This window comes from Python bivittatus, unplaced genomic scaffold (assembly GCF_059951505.1).
Source record: "Python bivittatus isolate LINGU-HERP-01145 unplaced genomic scaffold, Pbiv_v1 ctg000080_np1212, whole genome shotgun sequence".
In the NCBI taxonomy this organism is placed as follows: Eukaryota; Metazoa; Chordata; class Lepidosauria; order Squamata; family Pythonidae; genus Python; species Python bivittatus.
Window position 1 is genome coordinate 84,488,913 of NW_028277035.1, and position 24,183 is coordinate 84,513,095.

The following is a 24,183-nucleotide window of genomic DNA, read 5'->3' on the forward strand; positions in this document are numbered from 1 at the left end:
CCAGATTTGCCTTACATGTAACAGTAAAGTACTCTGATTTATACGATTTTAGCCTGGTTTGCATTTCTGCATTGTGGAGAAGTGAGATCGTGTTTTCCCATCTTGCCTTGCCAGTTTGGGTGGATGTCTGCATTTCAGCATTATATTTGTATTAATGTAACATTCAGTGGGCTTAGCCTTGACCAGCACAATTATTATTATTCATAATGATCGAAGTTCTCTGGACAGATTATAAAGTTACTTAAAGCATTAAGAATTTCTAAAAATGTTTCTAAAAGAAAAACATTAAAGGAGTACAATGCAATTAAAGGAGTACAGTACAATTAATAAATGGCAGGAAACATATGAAATCCACTTTTGCAATGCAGAGTGGGAACTTAAAATCAAATTCTCTATGAAGCTGTAGAGATGCCTGAGAGAAGAGAAATTCTTTACCCGGTGGCTCCCCAAAATAGCGGTCTCTGGAGGGTTTAGAGCTCTGGCAGACAAGGGAATAGCCATCCTGCTCAAACCACAGTTGGTGCCTTTGAAAGGACACTAAGTTCACATATTTTCTTTTCTAATCATTTTCTGAAATTGTTTGTCAACTGCCTTTCAGCTATTAAGAACCTTTGGATCAACAGGTTTTACAGCACTGGGTGCATTTCCTTCAATCCTTAGTGAAAGAGGTTTTAAATACAAGTTTAAGGACTTTAAAAATTTGGTGGTGGGGGGAAATAAACAGCAAAAGGGTGATTAAAACTTTGATAAGTTTGAAATAAGATTTTGGAATTAATTATAAGAATCCTCCCCGTGGGAAAATGTTTTTATTTTAAAGATAAGACTTTAAAAATTAGACACTAGAAGGAACTGAAGATTTCAATTAAAGGAGAAGAACACTTAAATTCAACGTACAAATACATAAAGAAGCAAAATATTTTAATATTGGACATATTGAGGGATTCTTATGATGAATTCCAAAATCTTACTTCAAATCCTTCTGGACCTTAGTCCATTTGTAACTTTCCAAAATCAAAGTTCTAATCACTCTTTTGCTGTTTATTCCAAAAGATTTTTTAAAGTCCTTAAGCTTGTATTTAAAACTTCTGTCCCTGTGGATTGAAGGAAACTCACCCTTCTTGTGATGAAGGGGAAAGTGATGGAAGAAGTCATTTCTTTATATATATTTTTATTTTTATTTTTTTACATTTCTTCATATATTTTTTCTTTTCTATATTCTTATTTTTTTCTTTCTTTTCTATTTTCCTTTCTATATTTTCTCTTCTCTGCACTTTCTATTTTTGCTGTTTCTTTTTTTTTTAGTTTGTATTAGTTTTTATTGCTGCAATTGTCATTTTTAATAAAATGACTATTAAAAAAAAAACTTCCCGTTCCCAAGCGGGAACAGGGCATGAAGCTCACAGAACCAGAGTTTGCACTGTTACACCCCAGCCTCTATTGCTGAGCGCGATGGGGCCTCCACTTCTGCAGATGATCATGCCATGGCTGGGAACCACTGAAATGATATACCCACATGTAGGAATCCATGGATGAAGAGTAAATGCTCCCAAAGAGAGGAAACTCCCACTCCTTGGGGATGATGCAGAGAAGAGAGATGACAATTATATTTTGATTGCCTTGCCTGGTTTCTGCTAGCGCCAGGGTATATTTTCCATATGTAGCTTACTCAAAATAGTTGTTTTGAGTTACAAATAGGCTGCTTTTACATTTTCCTCTTCCATCTTGTTTTGCTTCAGATGCAGCCTAAAGAAAAACAGTTCTGAAAAAAAACCCAACTTATTCTCAGTTTTGTGATATCAGAATAACTTCACCCTATCTTTTTGCCCTTGCTTGTGGACCAAGAGGATTACCAATGATATCGTATTGTTAAACTTGTATTTAAATCCTTTAAATCCTTGAATTCAAAACATTTTGAATTAAAAAAACATTTAGCTTGAAACAAGTGCTTAAAGCTGTTCTGCAAGTGGCCTGAATTTGAAACAGTTCTATTTTGAACTTAAAAGGCCTGTTTTGTGGTTGAAATCTTTCCAGAATGGCCTCATTATTTCAATTTTGCCTAATCTTCTGTAAGCCATTTTCTGTACTATGGTGCATTTTCATTAATTATTTTAATCAACATCTGTATTTCTGTGCAGGATTTTCCTAATACATGTTCTCAGGGTGGGAGGATTGATAAATGGCATTGCAGAATTCACAGAGCTGTGAATGTGGCATATAAATTTTCAAATGCAAAATGAAATGAATTCATTGAAATGTCAACCAGGCAGCTTTCTCCCACATTCTAACTGCAACTCCCACCATCTTAAAGCATCTTATTATACTTCTGGAGGGCAATGCTTTGGAGAAATACTCTAGCCTTTATTTGTTCATTACATTTCAGCATCCTTGTTTAAACAAGGCATGGATTTCCAGTTATGGATTGCAGAACTGTGTTTGATTTTGTCCTCAGTTCTTTGATTACACACTTAACTCAATAACTTTATCAAAGGGAACTCTGAAGACGTCATAATGAAGCCGGACATCCCATGAAACACCTTACAGACCTCGTGTTGTGAAAAGATTACAATCAGCTCTCTGGGGAATAGAGAAAGGGAATGAAAGGGAAAGAAGAGAGAAGAAGAGAAGAGGGGAGGGGAGGGGAGGGGAGGGGAGGAGAGGAGAGAAGAGAAGAGAAGAGAAGAGAAGAGAAGAGAAGAGAAGAGAAGAGAAGAGAAGAGAAGAGAAGAGAAGAGAAGAGAAGAGAAGAGAAGAGAAGAGAAGAGAAGTGAAACTCTTGTTGCCTTACCTCAGTGCAAGAAGTGCATGCTTTGGTTTGTGTTAAATAGCAAAGGAGCTACCTTGGGTGATCGTGTTTTCTGGTCTATTTTTCCATCACTCTGCATTAACTCAAGGTGCTCATCCTCTCCAGTCTCAAAAAAGCTCCATGGAAGCTCTTCCCTTGGGATATAATTGAAGCTTTGCATGCTGGAGAAACTAGAGTCCACTAGAGAGATGATTGTGCAGTGAGGACAAGGACATCCATCCTTGGTCACCTCATATCACCCTTTAGAATTTTACTGAATTTCTCATCTCATTTGAAAGGATTTTTTTTAAAAAATAAAGCTAAATGAGAATTAATAGGAAAAAATGCTGGAGAATTCTTTCTTTCTGCATGGCTCTAGGTTTTTTTTTTCTGTTTGTCTTTTTTTTTTTTAATGCAGTTTCAATTTTTTTTTCCAGCATATTTTGATAAGCCCTCCTAAATAACAGCTCCATTATGACTTTGTGGATATTTATTAATTAATTTGGTCCTGGAAAAGACTGTAACATCTCCAGAAACCATTGGGAAACATTCTTTTTAAAAAAATAAATAAATAAATACTACCTTACATCAAATTATTATATCAGACTAAGTGATTGAACAAAATAAAGAAAAGAAGGATTTAAATACAGGTTTAACAATACGATATAACGTTAAAATTAAAAGAGGAAAAAAGGGTGAGAAACTTAAAATATTATAAATAAACAAAAGAACAAAGCATTTGACCAAATTGCTTGAAAATCTTCCTTTCACCTTTCTTATTTGTGGAAAAATGACTAATTCAAATGGTGGCAAATGATACATATTAACTACCCATATCTGTTTTTCCAGTGCTGAATAATAACTCTTCAGGTAATCTCTTCTTCAAGAATTGTCCACAGTCCTTGGTGTTGTGATTGATTTCAAATATTTCTAGGTATCTGGCTCTTCCAGATGGGGGGCTACAATTCCCATCACTCAAAGTCAGCATACTCATGGGCCAGGGATAATGGGAGTTGCAGTAAAACATATCCAGAAGGGACAAGGTGGGGAACCCTAACCTCCTAAAAAAACCAGTGATCTCCAGTCCACAATTCTGTAAAGTCTTTTGTTTAACCTGAAGTAACCAGGAGAAAATCCATTCTGTTAGAGACAGGCATTCCAAGAACAGGGGAGCTGAACACAAATTAATTTTAAAATCCATTTCACTTCTTAGGTATGTATCTTTTGAAGGCAGAATTTGGCCATGTGGTTTTTTTCTCTGTTGGAGCAAAACAGTTCTAATGCTCCTCAGGCAAACTTACTTTCTTCCTCAGCCAATAGGATTATGACTAGACATCCATCTTTCTAAAATCTTTGTAGGTACATCGGTTTACGCATTCAAGAACTGGCCCATTGTTTTTTATTTCTGGATGAAACTGGAATAAGATTAACTGTATTTCACATATCTTTAAAGCAAAAGTGAGCAAATTACAGTCTTCAGCCTCATTTTTGCAGTCCTTGGACTACCCTCAACCCCCACCCAACCCTTGCAACCGGGCCACTGAAATTTGGAAAACCACTGATCTTGGATGGTGATGTTGCAAAAATAAGAGGTGTATCAACTTGAGCCTTAACACAGTGATTTCAGCTCCCAGACTCTCCTGTCCAAGGAGACATTAAGCAGGGCCATCAATATGTCACTGATCACATCCTTTAAAATGCAGCTGTCCTCTTAAGAAAAAGTTTAGATCTTCCAGACATGTTTCCAATTTTAATACAACTGCCATTAAACTAACACTAAAAGTCTGATATGTCTTTTCATGCAAATCTTAGTTTCTAGGGTGTGGTCCACACAGTCCAAAGAGATCATGGTTAAATTAGGCAAAGGCTGATCTAGTCCAGCATCCTGATTCCATAGTGGTTAATCAGATGCTAATGTGTGAATCCCATAAGTAGGATATGAAGGCAATCACCCTTTCCTATTGTATTCTCCAGCGACTGATAAAGAGAGAGAGGCATAACAATGGCATAAGAAAAAGAAAATTCACAAAGAAATAACTCAATATCCCCTTTCCATTTTTTGTTTATTAGTTTTAATGGAAATTGAAACAGAAATATTTTGATGGGAGATAAAAAACAGGGAAATGCTAGGCGAGGGCAATAAAACTTATGAAGAATTAGAAACAATAAACAATTAAGAAGCAACATTGATTTTTTTTTAATGTATATGAGGTCAGCATAAAATATTTTGCTGTCTGAGATGGCCCAGAGTATGTTTCTTTGCCAGGGTCATCTACAGTGTGTCTGTTAAAAAACTTCAGCTGTGAATTTACAATCAAAGTCCCCTTCTTACAGGCATTGCATAGGCCAGTGTTTCTCAACCTTGGCAACCTTAAGATTATGTGGACCTCAACTCCCAGAATTCCCCATGCTGGCTGGGGAATTCTGGGAGTTGAAGTCCACATAATCTTAAAGTTGCCAAGGTTGAGAAACACTGGCATAGGCCATATACATAAAATGGGGGCAGGGCTTCAATCACATGGCTGTGGCTGCCATCATGAATTTTTTAACCCTCCCACACACACACCCCATGCCACTCTGCCCCTCATCTCAAGATGTTTAGTAATATTCAAATTAATTTGTGTCATGGAGTGGTTAGGATGAAATCCACGATCAGCCATAAAGTTCACTGGAGGTCCTTAAGCCAATCTTCATTATAGCCTCATAGAAAGTAATGCATACTGCACATTGAGGAAGGTTAAGGTATCAGTTTAGTAAATAAAAATAATTTATGTAGTTGTTTACCAACCAGCAGTAAATGCCCATGTCATTCACACTGAAGAAACACGATCATGTTTCAAACACAACACATCTGAAGAACTTCCTCCCCACCCCGCTATATATTGCTTAATTCTACCACAGTTAATTTCTTTGTCTCTTCAAAGTAAGTTCTTTGATCTTTTTGCTTCAACAGGTCGACTAGTGTCCTTTCTGATACGCTTCTGTATATCTTTCATTGCACTGGAATAGAAGCATGCGAGCCACAGGTAAGCACAGAGGCTCTGATACCGAAAGATAAAAGGTTCAAAACTTTTGTTTCTGGTTCTCACAGCTGATCATTGCCATTCATCGTTCACTTTCTCAGAGTAAGTCCAAGATGTAACCCCCTTAGGCAAAGCAGATATTCCTGATTCTTTCAGACAAAAACTTTTCCCAGCATGAAGACTGACAGATGTTTCAGGCTAAACAAACACCATTCTCAAAACACAAGCAGGAATAGAGAGAAAGATTTGAACACACACAAATGTATGCATACAGTTCCAGTGCAGACTTCCCCATTGAAAGAAACAACATGGAAGGGATTTTAATCAGTCCATCACTGGACTGATGTCTCTTCATGCAAAGCTTTTTTTTTCTCCACCCCCGTGGAATCACACTTCCATCCTGACTCCTATATTCTGTAGTTGAGCAAGCCCCAGTCTTGGTTCTGTGGCAACTAAGGACATCAAGAAATAGAAATGTCTATTTCTCACTGGCTGTGCTAGAATGGATGCTCCTGTGGACAAAAGATTGCTTTGTGGCTCAAACAGTCCAAGAAGAGTTTATGTTTCCACAATAGGTAGATATAAATCCTTCTTTAAGCTGGCCACCATCTGACTGGGAGGAACAATCAGTCCCAACAGCTCCCTGCTTTTTCAACATTCCTCTTCGTAGCTGCCCATTCATTTGATGCAGTGACTACACAGAGACAGTTTCTGAGACCCCACCCAGAGTGTGGGAACTAACTAGTCCAGCAGTTGAGTATTCACTTGTAAAGATCTAGGACATTGCCCAACTTCAACACTCCTTTTCTTTTAGGGGTCAGCTAAAAGACCTTGGTGAGGAAGAAGCAGGCAGAGGATTTTTGCTGTTGAATTGTGCTCAGAAGAAGAGGAAGGCAGGATTTTCCCCATTCCTTTACCCACAGACCACTTTTTAGGGTGTTTATGCCACATTTGCTGTATTTATTTGTAGGATTCATCTATCTCGCCTTTCCTCCAAGAGTTAAGATGGCATGGTTAGCTTAACATTCTTCCCGTTTTCCCCATCATCATATTAATTAGATGGAGCTGTGTCAGTCTTGTGAGATAGTCCAGGCAGAAAGCACAACTAGATGCATTAATTCTACTTTATTGTAAGCTTACAGAATCTTGCAAGTCTGAAAGTACATTTCTCCCCCATTGCCTTTACAGTCCAAGAAACTAGGGAGGGTCCCTTTTGAGCCGCTTGCTACACCCACATTCCTGCTGTGGGCTAAGCTGCTTCTTATCCAACCATTGCCATGGCTGTGGCTCTTCCCCCATCTCCCAAGGTCATTCCCACATACCATTGCAGGTTGAGATTGAGTGACTGATCCAAAGGAACTGTGCCATGTTCTCACTAGCAGTCTTTGTTGTAGCCCAGCCCCTGATGATATACTGGCCGCTATTCTTTCTGGCTAAACACGTGTTCTGTCTGCCTGGACAGGCAGATTCGTATTTTGAATGCCTTGACTGGCAGATGAATAGAAAATGGAATTTCATGCCTTTCATCCCAACGTACATATGATTATTTGTTTGACTTCTAAACTGCCACACTCATGCAATTCTTGGTGGCATAAAAGATAAATTAAAATAGAAACATAAAACATGCATCTCCCAAAGTTGATACCACCTAGCATGGGAATTTCTCAACAATGGTCAAGGCTGGAACAATCAATGACATGCATTATCTCCCAGAGTAAATGACCTGTAGGATTCCAACATGGGTTGGCACAAAATTTATTCTGTAGAAACATTTCAAGGTTCAGAAACTGAAATAAAGCTTTACTACAGCCTAAAATAATTTTATCTGTCTCTGCTTCTCTTTATGAGCTTGCTTCACTCACTCAAGCATGCTGTGTTAAATATGGATCTAGTGAATGAACTGAAGGGTTCCATTCTTGGGGATTTTAATATTTTCCTTATGTTAAGGTTTTATTAGGCATATTTCCACTTTCAGAATTCTGTGGCCCCTTCTTCTCCTCTTCCTCCTTGCTATCTCTGTCTTTGTACAAGTTGGCTATGATAGTCCTTCCCAAAACAGGTAGATTGTTAGCTCGTCATTGTTAGTTTTCCAGGGTTTTGTGAGGAAGGCTTTCCAGTGCTATTCAGAGTTATAAAGGGCTGAAGTTATAAAGCCCTTGGCTGGATAAGAATCTGGAGCTTTACTCTGACCTACCATTGTCTTACCTACTTTCTCCATTCTGATGTCCTCTTTTTTCAGAGGACCGTTCCTTCTGCCATCTCATCATTCTTGTTTATTGGCTAATCCATGGATCACACTGAGTCATGAATGGCTGCATGACTTCTTGGTTTGGTTCATACACCATGCTAAGCCATAAGCCACAGTTTACAAATTACAAAGGCTAGGCTAAATCCAAATAAACCACAGTATGACTTAGCAGAATGTATGAATCTTGGCAGATGTTGAACAAACCATAAGCCATGGGTTGTTTTAACCATAGATTGTTGAATAAATCAGTGTCTGGATTCACATATGGCATGAAAATGAGGTGGCAAGTAAAAGAAAACACACTTTTCTACTTGAGGCTTTGGATTCCTGCTGCCAGTGAGAATAGACAACACTGTAGTACAAAAAGAGTTTCTGATATTCCTTAACTGAAAAAAAATGGATTCATCAATGGCATGCAAGTTATAAAAAGCCACGTTTTATTTGACAAGCCTGAGAGCTGATACTGTTGGCATTCAGTCTGCAGATCTAGGATTCGTTTTTATGAGTTTGTTCAAGAACACGCCCGGCTTTCTCAACTCATCGTGCATCTGAACCTGTCTTCCTTCTGGCCTAGGTGTACTGCGGATATTGGTGGCGCTCTTTACCATAGCTACAACCTGGCTTTTTGCCAGTACCTATTTCAGCCACACAGGCATGAAATCCATCAATGTGAAGAAATGGCTGAGTAAGTTATAATAAATTACAGTTCTTTCCTCCCAACTCCATCCCATCTTTTTCCACCTTCTTTTGCCCGCCAGGCTCTTCCAGCTTAGCAGATGAAACACCAGGAAAAGGGGAAAGGGTCTCCTGCTATTTCCCATCTTTTCAGTCTCAGCTATTATCCTGGGAAGCATGCCAGTTAGATTTCCAGGTTGTAATCTGCATGACGTATTTGCCTTGTCTCCATATTGGCTACAAAGCAAAATACAGATCAAGCATTTCCCTTTCTGCTCTTCCCAGAGCTCTACCAGTTCCCCACCATCATGCATAAGGAAAGAGCTACTTGGGGAGAAATAAGGTGGTAGAACACATCCTTCTAAGGGACTGGTGGCTTCTTTCCTTCTCTCTGACATGAAACAAAAGAAGAGGACATAACCTACAGAAGGAAGCTATGATCCTTTCTCTGCAACAGTCATGGGAAGTCTCTGTCCCATAGAAGGGACAGAGGGATAAATTTAGCCCAAGATAATTCCTCAAACTGTTTCACAGGCCCAACTTCTTTTCTCTCCATCAACCCTTTCTTAACACTTGGGAGAAAAGAAGAGCTTGTATCTGATTTGCTGCAGAGAAATTTGCCTTTGATTCGATAGCCAGGAATATTCTGTAGGATGACCTCAAGAACACTATTATGGACAGACAGGTACTTTATTTGATGCATAAATGATACATTCATTCCTCTCTGAGACTCATGTTTAACAACCATGGGTGCTCTCTGGGGTGATAAATATACAGCAAGGTGTGGCCCCTTCCCTGTTTAATCTGTTCATTAATTCCTGAATTAATCACGGACTGAATCCGTGAATAACAGTCATGCCCCCAAATCTGCAGGCTGCAAGATCTCAATATTATTGTACCTAGATAATGCAGTCCTTATTTCTTGTTCTCCACAGGACTCAAAAAAGCAATGAATGCTCAGGTGGGAGACACGTATTTTCCACCAGCCTCACAAGGAACCTGGTAGCCCCTTTTCTGACTTAACTGCATTAGATGAAGTGAGCCGGAGCTCACAAAACCTTATGGCTTTTAATAAAATTTGTCAGTCAGAAAAGGGCTACCGGACTCTTGATTTTTTGCCACCATAGAGTAAGACAAATGTCCTCCTACAATTTCCCCAGCCTCATGTTCTTCCAATGCTGGAGTAGGAAAAGTCAAGTCCTCCTTCCATGTTTAAAATGTGACTGGGAATGAACATTCCCCATTCCTCTCTCTAAGAAAAATTGGGAAATGATTGTCTTCTGTCTCTTTCTGTAAATAGAAAAAGACTTCCTTCCTGCAGAAGGAGACTAGAAATGATTATATTAGCTTCCATCAGAGCAGAGGAAGATTAGGTAGAGGGTGGTTGGAAATGAGTGTCAACATTTCCTTCACTGAGCATTTATCCCTGACATTATTTGGCCTGATGGAGGTATTGTAGACCCTTGGACCAGATTTTGTTTCTGGCTTCTGCTAGAGTGCAGTGCAGAGATAGTGTTTCAGATTCACATTCTTCTTGTTCCTCCAAGCTGACTTTCCTGTTTTATATTGTACTGATGATCCTGTTTCATACTGATTAAACTGCTTTGATATTTTCTTTTAATGGGAACCAGTATAGAAAAGTTTTGAATAAATAAATCATCTGAATTTATGTCTGAATTTGGCAAATATTTGCAAGAGTTAGCCCTGAGAGTCTCTGGATTGTGGCAGGGTAGAAATGTGGAAAATAAATAAATAAATAAATAAATAAATAAATAAATAAATAAATAAATACTGTCTGCTCATGCTATCTCAGGGCTAAAGGTAGTGGGGGTGTAAGCTCTTTTTTCCATGCCAATTCAATCCCCCACTTCCTAGTCTCCACCCACTCAGACCCTTGCATGTTAAGGAGGAAGATCTGAAGAGGTTCCACTTGTGAATATCATTAGAAGTTTTCACCAAATGGAGAAGCTTCCTTTAATAACTTTCTCTAGTACATATTGGTTCTACTCAAGATCAAACAAGCACAAATAGAAGACTCTTTGGGGATTTTTTACTCAATCTAGGAAGATAAAGCACAGAGGGAATTTTGAGAGCTTATGCCTACACCTATGTCTTCTTCCCTGCTTTCAGACATCAGATTAGGAGACTGAACTTCTGTACAGTATAGGAACTATAGGAACTATAGGAAACAAGTGGGAAATTAAAAAGATAAATTATTTAAATTTATAAATAGTCCTTTAGGAGTCCTAGTGATAAAATCTTATTTGAATATAGAAAGTGAAATGAATTCTTTGGGCCACTATACATTGAAGGAAGTTTGGTATCCTTCCAACCTTATTGTATCACTTTATTTTGAATCATGAAAGCATGCAATATCTATTTCCATTATCCTCCTCTTATTTCCAAACCATTGGTATATAATTCAAAAGAACATAAGCATCCAGAAAAACCAATTAATCTTTCAGAATAAAATTAATATGTGAAATAACTTGATAAAATGGATCCGTTCTAGCAGAAAACCACATCATACAAACTGACATTGAATTTGCACATCCCATTTCTAACAATTAGCTGATCCCCCCCCCAATGTCTTCCTTAAGGGTACCCTGGTGCCCAGTAGACCCCAAATAATGCTATCGTTACTGTTGTTGAAATAACCACAAATGTGTATCCCCCTTTTTAAGATTAATTGCATGAAAACAGTTCCTTCCATTTGAGGGTATGAAGATGAGGTACTATGATTCTGTTACTTTGGCCCCATGGCCAATGCCTATACATTGAATATGGACTCTGAGTAAGAGTCGGCTAAACAGAGAGACTTACAAATTAGCTGGAGATCTGCATGATTGGATGTTCTACTCTGGCCTTTGCAATAATAATGAGAAATTGATGAAAAACAACAGATAATCTAGAGACACCTTAATATTAACTAATATGATTACATTTACTGCCTTTATGGATCACAATCCATTCATCAGTATTGCCTTGAGAGAAGAAAATTAAGTCTCTGTCTCTTTGACTTTGTCTCTCTGACTCTCACACACACTGATGTGTAGGTAGGATGGGGAGAAGAAAAGGGAAATGGTAAAAAGGGAGGGGAGAAACAAAATTGCTTATAGGCAATGACTATTAATTAAACAGTCATTAGATGCTACTGTTGCATCAATCAGCTGGTTAACTTTGTGGTAAGAAACATTAATCTTTGTTTACTCCATGAGAAATGAATATCAGTTCTAACATAGTTGTTTCACAATGAAATACTCTTCAATAATTCCTTTTTTCAAGGATAGTTATCTTGAGGTCACTATCAGAGTGTCTTATGGAGTTGGGATGTGATTGAGGGCACACCAGATTGAGGCAAATAGCGAAGCGATGACTTGGCCATGACGACATCTGAATCATTACATTTTGTCCTCCTGAAGAAAACAAGAAACCTGGGGTTTTGTGGGACAACACTTTTCCATGCTTACAAAGCATGAGAGTTACCTCAGGTTTGTTGTTGTTGTTGTTTTTGTGGGGACAGGGAAATATACTGTAATCCATAGCACTTTTTTTTTAATGATCAACTTTTAAATGAATGAGGCCAAAAAGGTTTGGCCGTCTTATTTCAGGGGATCTCAAGCATGTTCATAAAACAATTAGTAGGAGATCTGATTCTAATCTGATTCAAAACATTCTGTTTTGTCTTTTCTGATTGCTTCTGCAGGGTCCCATATTGAACCAAAACGTGAGTACATTTTTTTTTGGTATTATTTCTGTTTTACCATATGGTAACCTCTGTAACAGAATGCTAGTTCTGAATGCAGAATCCACAGAATGCAATTTTCTGTGGATATACTTTTACAGGGCAAAGCCCTTGAGAAAAAATATCAGTCATTCCCAGAATGTCCAAGACTTACTTTCCTTTTCCTTGTTCCAGCCAACATATCTTCCCCATACAGCTCTTTATCTCCTTTCTTGTAAAGATGAGAAGACAAAGCTGCAGTAGCATTTTCCCCTTCAGTTAGGAGCCATGACAAAATGGCTTCTTAACTCTTTCCTTTCCTTTCCTTTCCTTTCCTTTCCTTTCCTTTCCTTTCCTTTCCTTTCCTTTCCTTTCCTTTCCTTTCCTTTCCTTACAAATGTATTGGTAAAGAAAAGAAAGGAGCCCATATACTTGGTCCCTTGGATAACAGGCCCAGGAAGTCCTTAGTGTGTCTGGTGCTTTTTTCACCTAACCCAAACTACCAAATTGTACTCCCATCACTGGCATTTTTAGGACTAGTTCATGCTCAGACTTGATCCCAGGTGATCATGTTCATGCTGATAGTTTCACCAACTGGTTTCTGTTTAAGAGACCTAGTTCCTTTCTTTGCTTCACTAGGTGGCAGGGCTGGCTCCTTGTCTGGAGGGGTCATTGGCTTCCTTTCTATGTCACTGAGCCATGGCAGAGTTATCTGGCTGTAGTGAAGGCAGTGCCCCAGTTGGTATTGTCCAGCTGGACCTATCAAGTGGAACACATAGTGGACCTCAGTAGTCACCCTAAGACAGCGAGGCTCTGGCCCTGACCCTGTCAGCTGATAGTCTCAATATGATTAAGGTTGTTGATGTGGTTTTCAATAGAAAGTAGCTGGCAAGACTTTGCCCTAGCCATTCAGGAAGAAAAGAGACACCACTGGGTGGAAACAGAGCAAGCTAAGGTGACACACTCTTCTCCTTCTCCTTCCTTCTCCTCGGCCCTCCCTCCCAGACAAGAAAGCCTATCACAAAGCAGATTGGAGCAGCAGCAGAAAGCCTAAGAAGGCCAGTATCATTCTTGTTCCCAGGTGCTCATAAAATAATTAGAAATGTTTGGGGAGAATATACAGTGTTTGTGCCGCTGGTGTGGCATATGGGTCACAGTTAACAGAGAAATGGAGATCTCTCATGTAATATAACCTACAGGATACATTTTTTATTCCTTCTGAATTTTCTTGCCAGAAACACCAATAACCCAAAATAAGTGCTCCAACAGAAGACTTTGTCCCGAACACACTTTTGCGTTCAGAATAGTCAGCGGTGCAGCAAATGTTGTTGGCCCTTCCATATGCTTTGACGGCAATGTGTAAGTTCAGTGCAGTCGATGCGCTTATGTATATTCATTTGATAGACTGTGGCATTACGTTTACCAGTCATGCTGACTGAACCTTCTCTCTCAATCTCTCTCTTCATTTGCATGTTTTAGATTGATGAGCAATGTGAAAAATAATGTTGGTCGGGGTTTGAACGTTGCACTTGTTAATGGTGAGTTTTTCCAAAGGCTCAATCATATTCCGCGTGACTTGTTCTGTTGATTCTTCTGAAATCACCCAGTTGGAGGGCTGTTTTGAAGCAAATGTTTTTATTACAGTATTCAGTTTATTGTTTCCCACTAAATATGGCAGTCCGGTTTTGTTAGGAAAAATACAGCTGCCAGAACATCTTAAAGGTATGGCTGCAGATGAGGAGAAGTGGAAGAGTTACATTCTTCTAGATATCTTCAGAAGAAATCTGCTTTATTGGTCTTGGTGAAGTGCATATTTGCATGCAGAACACTATTCACATTCCTTTACTTAAGTCCCAGGAATGCCCAAATAGCTACGCAAAGCACAAACTGTACAGGAGAATCTCTTCATAGACACTCACAGACAGACAGCTGGTGCTGTGGTGAAGCTAGGATGGTTCGTTTGTTGTTTGTTCACTTATCAGTTTTATATGGCTGCCCATCTCATGAGACACAACTCTGGGTGGATAACAGGAACAATGAAAACACAACAATAAAAGAATCCAACAAGCAAACAAGAAAAACCCAGTGCCAAGTCAACAACATCTACCCAACTATACAGTCCCCTGGGCTCCAACCTTGCTACCCCATTGTCTGGGGGGAAAGTCAGCTCTTAATGGCTTTCCGGAAAGCTAAGAGGGTGGGGCTCTGCTAGATCTCAAGGGTGGGTGTTTCATAGGGCAGGGGCCACTACAGATAATGCATTGCTGTTCACTGTTATCATTTCTGTATAGATTTTTCCCTAAGATACATTTTGGTTCATTGGCAAAGAGCATTGCAAAATTCAGAAATATGTGGATTGTGAATGATAAGTATATTTTGATTCACATTGGCTCAAAAATGCAAATTGAGGAAGGGTTGCGTTTAAAGGTTAAGTAAATACATTTCTCTCCTATTCCCAGTAGTTACTATCCACAAGGAAGTGGTGGCTTAGTTCAAGAACTAAGGAACTCTTTCTGGATTGAAGTGATCTGAGTTTATATTCTGGAACTGATGGATTTGCTTTTCATCTAGGTAGCCCAGTCTTAAAGACTTTTAGCATATGAGGATTTCTCCCTTCATCTGCTCCTGGACATAGCTATGTCAGTTGCATGGTGCTGTTTGCAACTCAGTGCTGATTCATTGCGACTAGCTAAAATACTTCAGCTGCTCTATAACTCTGGGAAAAGTACTACTACTACTACTACTACTACTACTACTACTATTATCATCCTGTGCTTCCATACTGAATGGGACAAGCATTCTAATTGGATGTTTCCTCCTAGCAAGTATTTCAGTATTTCTCACTCAAGGTTTATTCCCACTTCACAATTGCCCCATCATCAAAGTGGGTGAGCAACCTTGTTTGGAAGGCAGGAACAGATGACATCACTTTCTATTCACCATCACCCCACTGCTAATGTTTAAAAGTTCTCTTTTCCCCTTTATGTTGCATACCTGTCCATGTTAGCTGGTGTACTTCACTTCATTACAAGCTAACCCCAGCAGTTCACTGGTTACATCACAGAGGCAGCAGAGCTGAAACCCTTCTACCCCAAATGAATGGGAAAATATTGAAATGGTGCACCATTGGAGCTTATTTAATAATTTTTGAAAAAAACAGGACAGAGAAAAGGAGGTAGGTCATGGAAAGAAAAATAGTAATTTTTTTTTAAAGGACAGGTTTCTGCCAGGTTTCAAATGAGCAACCTTCTATTTATAGGCCAAGTGTTATAGTCATTGTGCTGTGACTGATAAGAGTAGCTTTAGAAGATATTAGAGACCCTGATAACCATTGATTCAAATAGGAGCTGTTCCTGCCTCTGTGAAGTAACTGATGAATTGCAGGGGTAGCCTCTAACAAAGTGAAGTGCACCAGCCAAAACAGACAAGAGCACCTGAGGAAGCATAAGGAGGAAAAGAATGCTTTAAAAAATGCCTCAAGGTCACATTTACAATGGGAGGTGGGTGAATGCAGAACAAAGTCATCCATTCCAATAGAAGAGAATATCTGTAGCTCAGGGTTGAACTGTGGAGTCCTTGGTGCTCTCTGAGCTTCGCTGTTTGCTTGCAGACATTTCATTACCCGACAAGGTAACATCATCAGTGCCCAAATGATGATGATGATGTATACTGATGATGTTACCTAGTTGGGTAATGAAATGTCTGCAAGCAAACAGCAAAGCTCAGAGAGCACCAAGGACTCCAAAGTCATCCATTTCTGCCCTTCAAAAATGGTTGTTGGCCTGCTCTGGTGATGGGATCACTAAACAGTGCAGATAAGCCCCCAAAGTTTTGCAGGCTGTAGTTGGTGAAGACAAAGTGAAGCAAATACGGATCTAATTTACAACTGCTTGCAAGTCAAACATATGGTGTTATAGCAAGGCTCAAAGTAAGCCAGCACTTTCTGAACAGAAGTAGAATCTGAACCCTTTCTTCCTCAAACAAAGAAAATAGAGGCAATGTTCTGGAATCATAAAATCCCAAGACAATTAAGCTAACCTTGAGAAAATAGTATGACATCTGGCAAGCCCAATGGACATTGACACTGTTAAAGACTTCATAAACACTTTCTGTAGCTTAATCATTAATTCTACTTATAAAGGAAGAGAAAACCCACAATGAGGGGATGGTTGGTGAAGATGACAGAATTTGCACAGATGGCAAGACTGATCTGTTTGGTTAGGAGAAAGACAACAATATATTTGTCGGTGACTGGAAACCCTTTATGGACTTTTTGCTGAAAATGGGAAAAAATGAACTTGTAATTTATGGGTTTGGTGATTAGAAAGGGTAGAATATGGAAAGAAGGGAGACACAATATAACTATAGAGTGAGAAGATAAAATACAAATGCATTTATAACTTCTGTAAAGAAGATTGGAACTTGTATCTTTATATCTTTTCTTTTTCTTTCTTTTCTTTCTTTTTTCTTTCTCATTTACTTATCACTTTACTCTTCTCTTTCTTCTTTAAGTTTATATTGTTTTTACTCTGTGAAAATTTTTTTCAATAAAAATTAATACAAAAAAAAAAAAAAGGAACCGCGGGCAGGCCAAGAGATGCTACTATAGATATAGTTAATGAGAGAGAAAATCTGTGGGCCCCTATTATGCCCACAGACATTTACCCATGATTACCTGCTTCTCGTTAATCTGCTTCTTGAATATGAGATCACTCTCCTTAATCCTAGGCTAGCACAACTCGCAGGTTGCTTATAAAGTGTCTCTGACTGTGAGGATAGATGCTAAAAAAGAAAGTCCAATCACATATCGCTCTCCTTTATCTCTTAAAAAGAAGGAACTTTTAGTTATTCAAAATCAAAATATGGGAAGAAGGTCCTAGGAGGCTCTGAGGTTGCAAGTGGCAAAAAAGACATATCCTTCTGATTGGAGTGGCCTACTGAATAAAAAGCAAATGGGCAGAATTTGAAAGGGAGTTGATACAGTACAGCAGGGCACATAAAAAGCAAAGCCTTAATTACTACTAAAATAATACTGGTGATAAATTATGCATCTGGTTGGGTTCACCACATGCACAGCGCACTTAACTCAGTTGCCGAATTAATCAATTTTCTAGATTCATAATCATATACAGAATCATAAAATAACTAAATAGTAATAGAAGAGAATATGTGTAGCTCAGGGTAGAACTGTGGAGTCCTTGGGGTTCTCTGAGCTTGGTTTTCTTGCAAACGTTTCATTACCCGGCTAGGGAACATCTTCAGTCCTAGAATGGAAAACCCCACTCCATTCTAGCACTGAAGATGTTACCTAGCTGGGTAACGAAACGTTTGCAAGAAAACAACTAAGCTCAGAGAACACCAAGGATTCCATAACTAAATACTACATGGGTATGCACGATAAATACATACATATATACATGCATACATGCATACATAAACCAAGCTTTCTATGCAGCCACTGAGTCAGCAACTGATTTGGTTTAGGTTTAAGTGTGTTATATGAACTCAATATTGATGTCTAAAATATATATATCTGGATGTACATGATGTGCCTGATGTACACACTATGGAACTGTATTCACTGTAGTATTATCACCAGGTGTACCATCTTGTCTATGGATCAGGAAGGAAATCGGAGTCTTTAGTTGGCAGCAAAGGTGCCTGTGCTATGCGCAGTTCTGATAATGAGCTAACCACAAATATGTCACCAGCTTTATTTATACCTACCATTTAGTAGTATCTCAAGTAGTCACTGCAATGCAAAAGTGGGCTTATAGAAGAATGCTATGCTTTTGTTGTTTGCCATACAACTTTTTTCCGAGTAGGCTGATGCAAAATTCAGTAGAAGAGGTTTGCAGTCTTCAGCTGGTCTGAGGCTGTGCGTGGCATTCATTTTGAGTAAGGGCAAAGGCCACAGTAGATGGGGAATGACACACACTGTGTGGGCCTGCTTGGATATTTTGTTCCTTTTCCCATTTCTTAGGAGGGGCAGTAAGACTGTGCTTTCTCTTTGTTTCTGAACTGTAGGAAATCTATTTCAGGACTTAGAACAAACGTTTAAAGTATTTCTCACCTCAGAGAGATGGAAACCCACTTGCTGTTTTTCAGCATTCACACTATAACAATTTGGAGGGGGCTCTGAAGCCACGGAAGGGGGCTAGAAAAGAGGTAGGGCCTTGGGGGCTGGAGGATGACATTTGACAAACAATTATCCATTTCACCAACACATTTTGAAAAGGAAGAAATCCTACAGCCTCCTTTTTAGATCTTACAGCGAGTTTCCATAGGCGCAACTGTAGCAATAATTAATATTATTAGATATTTACCAGAACTTCTTACAAATGACATGACGTTTGGCATTATTTGCTAATTGGGTTACTTTTATGCAACGTAATTTGTGGGATACATAGTTCTATTCAGATAACTGGAAGATTCAAATACTGTCAAAAAAAGCGGCAACACTTTCAGACGTATATATTTGCCTTCTTTGGGGTTCAGTGTCACTGCTAGTACTGTGTCAAAAATCCTCAAGATCCCTCAATCAGAAGCAAAAGCAGAAAAATGTTATGCCTCATAAGAAGCAGCCCTTCTTATCAGTAGTTTCAACATTCTGGAAAAATTATCATTGTTCTTCATCCTATAGTTCCTCATATTTTGAATACTCATTTCTCTTGAAATTCTCTGTACCCATTTTGTAGACTTTGGCCAGGCTCCAAGAAAAAGTACAAAACCTGTTTTTAGCACTTTTAGCAACAGGGCAAAAGAGCTGAATGCACGCAATGCGGGGGGGGGGGGGTATTTCTTACTGTATCGTGTACCTTTACCTATATTGAAAACATGTTCCACTTTTGATAACCAATTAATTTAACCTTTGACAATTTTATTTCACTTTTCCATTGCTCCAGAGATTGAACTAAGTGCATGTACTTTATAAACATGTTTAATTAAAACCTGTGTTTCACTTCAATCTCTAGGAACCACAGGACAACTCATCAAAATAGATAGCTTTGACATGTATTCTGGAGGTACGTGAATTTGTTATGTATTAATAGTGCAACACAGAGGATGAGAGAGGATTGCAAGTACAGGAGAGTTTCCATTAAGCAAAGAAATTGTTGAGATGGTTAGCATACATTATTTGTTAATATTAATTATATTTCTTCTGAAGTCCCTTGTAACTTCTGAGTGCAGGGTAAGACTCATTAATGGATAACCTCCAGGTTGTATTTCTATAGTTATTGTAGTCTATTGTACCTATTTCCAATCTCATAGGGATTCAGAGGAAGCAAAGCAGGCTGAACCAGTCTGTGGGATTACCCTTGGATAGGGTTTGAAAGCTTTTATTTGTTCAAAATTCAACTACTATATTTCTGGCTGGCTTCTCAAGATAGAACCCTTCTCCAGATGCAACTTCTAGAATTCTATACGACACAGCCAACTGGAAAGCTAACTTATAGCATTTGTTTGATTTATTTTCTTTTGGTGTGTTACATTATTTGTTAAGAAACAGCATGTTCTCCTTTGTTAATTGTATTGTCTATAACTTGGGAGTTCACCAGATGGCACAATATGTAAATTACAAACTTTTTTTTTTATTATTATTTCTCCATAAGATGTTAACAATTTACTGAATTTTATGAAAGCGGCTGACCAAGGCACTCTTGTACTTGTTGCGTCTTATGATGACCCAGCAACAAAGTAAGTAAAGTACTGAAGTATCTTTTTTATTAGTCTTGTGGTATAATTTGTTTACATAGGAGTGATGCATAAGGAGATCCTTTTTCGGAAGTTCCTGTTAGTGATGTAAGCATGACGTGCTTTTCAGTAAAGACACTACTCTTTTCCTCTTCATCCCGTGCCAAAATACACTAAGAGCCAGTAACACCACTTCCCAGCTGTTAACTCTGAACCTTCCCCTTGTTTTAATGCAGGGGAAAGAAGACAGGGTCTAGAATTCCCTTGAGTATCGAGTATGGGATAAAATGAATGCAATTAAGATGGATATAACTCCAAGGTTGATATATAGTATGAGAGGACATTAATTATATTATTTTATTTATTAATCACATTACTTTAAATGAACATGCAAGATATGGAATAAATTTCTTTGGAAGATTTTCGCTGTGTAAATTACAGTTTTCTGTCAAGAAAGGTAGATTTTACATTCCATACTTTTAAGGGTTTATCCAGAGCATTTATCCTCACTTTGCTTACTGTTTGGAATAAGGAAAATCAACTTTTAGTTCCCTTCTTGGGCTCAGCTTGTTAGTCAGTATTATTACCTGATCCTATTGATATCCTGTTATCAAGGTTATCTGAGGGACCATCTCTCCCCATTTACATTACATCACCCCGTCCCATTAGATCTGACAGGGAAGGTATATTACATGGTCCATCGGCCAGGGACTTGCATTTGGTGGGTCCCAGGAGGTGGGCCTTCTCCACTGTGGCTCTCTCCTTGTGGAACATTCTCCCTCCTGAAGTGAGGCTCACCCCTTCCTTGCTATCATTTAGGAAGTCCCTCAAGATCAGGCCTGGGGGTCTTTGGGAACCAGAAACATTCTTAGATGGCTCCACTATGATTTATATTCTGCTCTCTCTGTGGAGTTTGTATATTTTAAAATTTAATTTTTTTTAATTTTTGGTAGTTTTCATTTTAATAATCACTTTTTATCTTTTCATGATTGTTTTTATCCATTTGTTATTTTATTTAATTGTTATACGCCGCCCAGAGTCACTTTGTGTGAGATGGGCAGCTATATAAATGTAACATATAAATAAATAATAAATATAATATCCTAGCAAATACCAGCCTCCTTTGTTAAGTTAAGGTCAGTTTCAGTACCCACACTTAATGATGATAGACTTATATGGAAAATACTGAGTCACAAATATAAGTGTGACCCATTTACCCATGAAAAATTTAGCTGCTGGGAGAATCACAGTTTAAAAATAGCATCTAAATATGTTTGGGGATAAACAGGACCCCTCTTAACATGATTACTTAGGATCGATTCAGCTCAGATGAAACTGTTTTTAAAATGTTTAAGAATTAAAACACGCATTTGATTTACCTCAAGTGCTTCATGGCAGTTTATTCAATCTGTTATTTGGTTTATTTGATCCAGATGCTATTGCCCTTCTGAAATAGTTGGAGATTCTGTAGTTCCTAAGCCAGTAACACCTTTATAGAAAGTTGAAGGAAATTGATGAAATTGATATGATTTGCCTGATCTTTGGAATAACAAGCTTGAATATCCTGTTCTGATAAAGCAATGAAGGGTTACGTCATACAACATGAAATACGTTTCCTAGGATCTTAACATGAAGTTAATATAACAATAGAACTGTTTAAAATATAATGGATATCTCAGGGAATGCTTCATAAGTATTAGTTTTACTATAGCTCCCTTGCTGCTAGAGATCTAACTCAAGAATAGGAACATTAACTCATCTGGTTTAGTCTTGTCCTATTATTATCATGTTTTGGACTAATATTGGCAGGCTTCTTACTATGACTATGGATCAACTGTTATTTGAAGGATGCGTGTATTCCTCTTAGCTATATCCAGAGTTTTGAAATTTATCAAGATGCTATGAATTGTAGGTTTTGGAGGCATGGATTTGGCTAAAAGAATAATTGTACAAGTGACATGAAATCTACACTTGATTGGCAGCACTGGGATTGTTGATATGTGTTGCTTGTCAATATTTCAATTTGTCTTTTTTCAACAAAGGAGCAAAGAAGACAAATTTCAAGAAATACAATCAATGTTTATGGAATACATAACATAATTTCCAGAGATTTTTTTCTTTTTTCTTTGTTGCTATGCTTATTGTTTCCATACTACAGTATGTACTGGTATTTTTTTATTGTATCATGTTTCAAAACAAAAAGAAGCCATTAACACAATCTGCAAATTCACAAACTGATTTTTTTAAAGAACCAAGTACTCTGATTGATCGGGGGAAAAAAAAAAAACCTTGGCCCCTATGGCATTCAAGTTCCAGATCAGTCCTCCCACATCTGCTATCTGCATGGAGGCAGGAGAATGCCATTTATACCAATGAAAACTATTTTCTCCAGTGGAGAATTTGGAGAGCATAATCCAGAGCAGTACTTCAGGCACAATAAAGAATTAAACTCCTCTATATTGCCCATTCCTGATCTGTGGGGAATCCGTGACTGCTGTTTGTATTTTTAAAAATATTCATGCAACTTACTTTTGTAGAAACTATCTATTGGAGATGCAGCTCCAGGAGCACTGACTTCATATGTTTTATTTTGACCAGTAGGACCATCAGAAATACTGACAGTAGACAAAGGTCTCCTTCTCTATTCTGCTATTTATCCCTGCTTTGTTTTCCTCTGATAGACTAGAACACTTTCACATTCTCTTGTTCAGCCTACTTACTGTAGGGAAAAACCATAATGAAGAGAGAAGCTCAGAAATGCAGGCTTTTATAATGAATCTTGTTCTTAAACATCTATCAGTAGTTCCTCTTAACAGGCTTAGTTCCCTACTCATAGACATATGGGTCTACCAAATTAAAAACCCAGTGAATAAACTGGAAGAGTCCAACCAGGGTTACCTCAATGTATTCCCTCTACAACATTTACTCACTAAGTAAGGAGATTTTATCCTGTGGAGTCCTTGGTGCTGTCTGAGCTTGGTTGTTTGCTTGCAGACATTTCATTATCTGACTAGGTAACATCATCAGTGGTAGTGAGTGTGGGGTTGCCCCCTGGTTTTTTTTTTTTTATACAGTAGCTTGCCCTGCCAGTGTTGGTGGGGATGTGGTTTTCTCCTTGGTAGTTCCTCGGTTATGGTATTGTTTTCTGCTTGCTTGTTTGTCTGGTGTTAATCCCTGCTTATCAGGGTATTGGCTGTTGGAGAGGATGTGTTCTGGTCTTTTTGTTTCCTTCTTAGGTTTTTATTGTCTCTTTTGAATGTGGGGTAAATGAGGTTTATTTCTATGTGTCTATTGATGGCTGATTTGTCTGAATGCCAAACTTCCAAGAATTCCCTAACATTTTTGGATTTACCTTAGTCTAGGATGCTGACAGTTTCCCAGTTGAAACTATGGTTGAGTGTGTCCATGTGCTGTGAGATTAAGGAGTTTTCATCACGTCTTCTGACTGCTAGTTGGTGTTCATGGATGCGCTCTGCTAGCCTTTTGCCTGTCTGTCCTACATAGTGGCTGTTATAGTCCTTACACTGCATGTTGTAGATGACTCCTGTTTTTTCTTCTTGGGCTGCTGGGTCTTTTGGTTTACTTATGATGCTTTGGAGATCTTTAGTTGGTTTGTGTGCAACAGTGATGCCATGTGGTTGTAATAGTCTGTTCTTCCTGGGATGTTTTTAATGTATGGTAGTGTTATCTTTGTCATAGCTTGTGTTGGTTGTGCTGTACTGGGTTGAGTGGTCAGGCACTTGTTGATAAAGTATCCATTTTGTTCAACAATGTAGTTTAGGTGGTCCGTTTCCTTTTTCTGGTGTTCTGGGTTGCTGCAGTGTGTTTGTACTCATCTGAATAATGTTCTTACACACTCCACTTGTGGGAGGTTGGGTTGTTACTTTGGTAATGGAGCACTTGGTTAGTGTAGGTTGTTTTTCAATAGACTTGCATTTCTAATTTGCCATTGTTTCATCTGCTGATGAGGATATCCAGAAAGGGTAGTGTTTTCTTCTTCCCTTGTGAATTTTATTCCTTTGAACATGTTGTTGAC

At 38.4% G+C, this 24,183-nt stretch overlaps 1 protein-coding gene across 2 annotated transcripts in view; it reads left to right on the forward strand.

Moving 5' to 3' along the window:
* Positions 1-24,183, forward strand: part of FAM3D (FAM3 metabolism regulating signaling molecule D) — a 35,818-nt gene that overhangs the window by 2,293 nt on the left and 9,342 nt on the right. The window contains exons 3-9 of one of the 2 annotated variants that reach the window (XM_007427413.4): positions 5,736-5,808; positions 8,628-8,738; positions 12,435-12,455; positions 13,688-13,811; positions 13,932-13,990; positions 19,427-19,477; positions 20,066-20,150. In XM_007427413.4, coding sequence (XP_007427475.1) covers positions 5,796-5,808; positions 8,628-8,738; positions 12,435-12,455; positions 13,688-13,811; positions 13,932-13,990; positions 19,427-19,477; positions 20,066-20,150 — 464 coding nt within the window. In that variant the 5' untranslated portion in view covers positions 5,736-5,795. The remainder of the gene's footprint in view (positions 1-5,735; positions 5,809-8,627; positions 8,739-12,434; positions 12,456-13,687; positions 13,812-13,931; positions 13,991-19,426; positions 19,478-20,065; positions 20,151-24,183) is intronic. The other variant, XM_025166183.2, reaches the window with a different exon arrangement.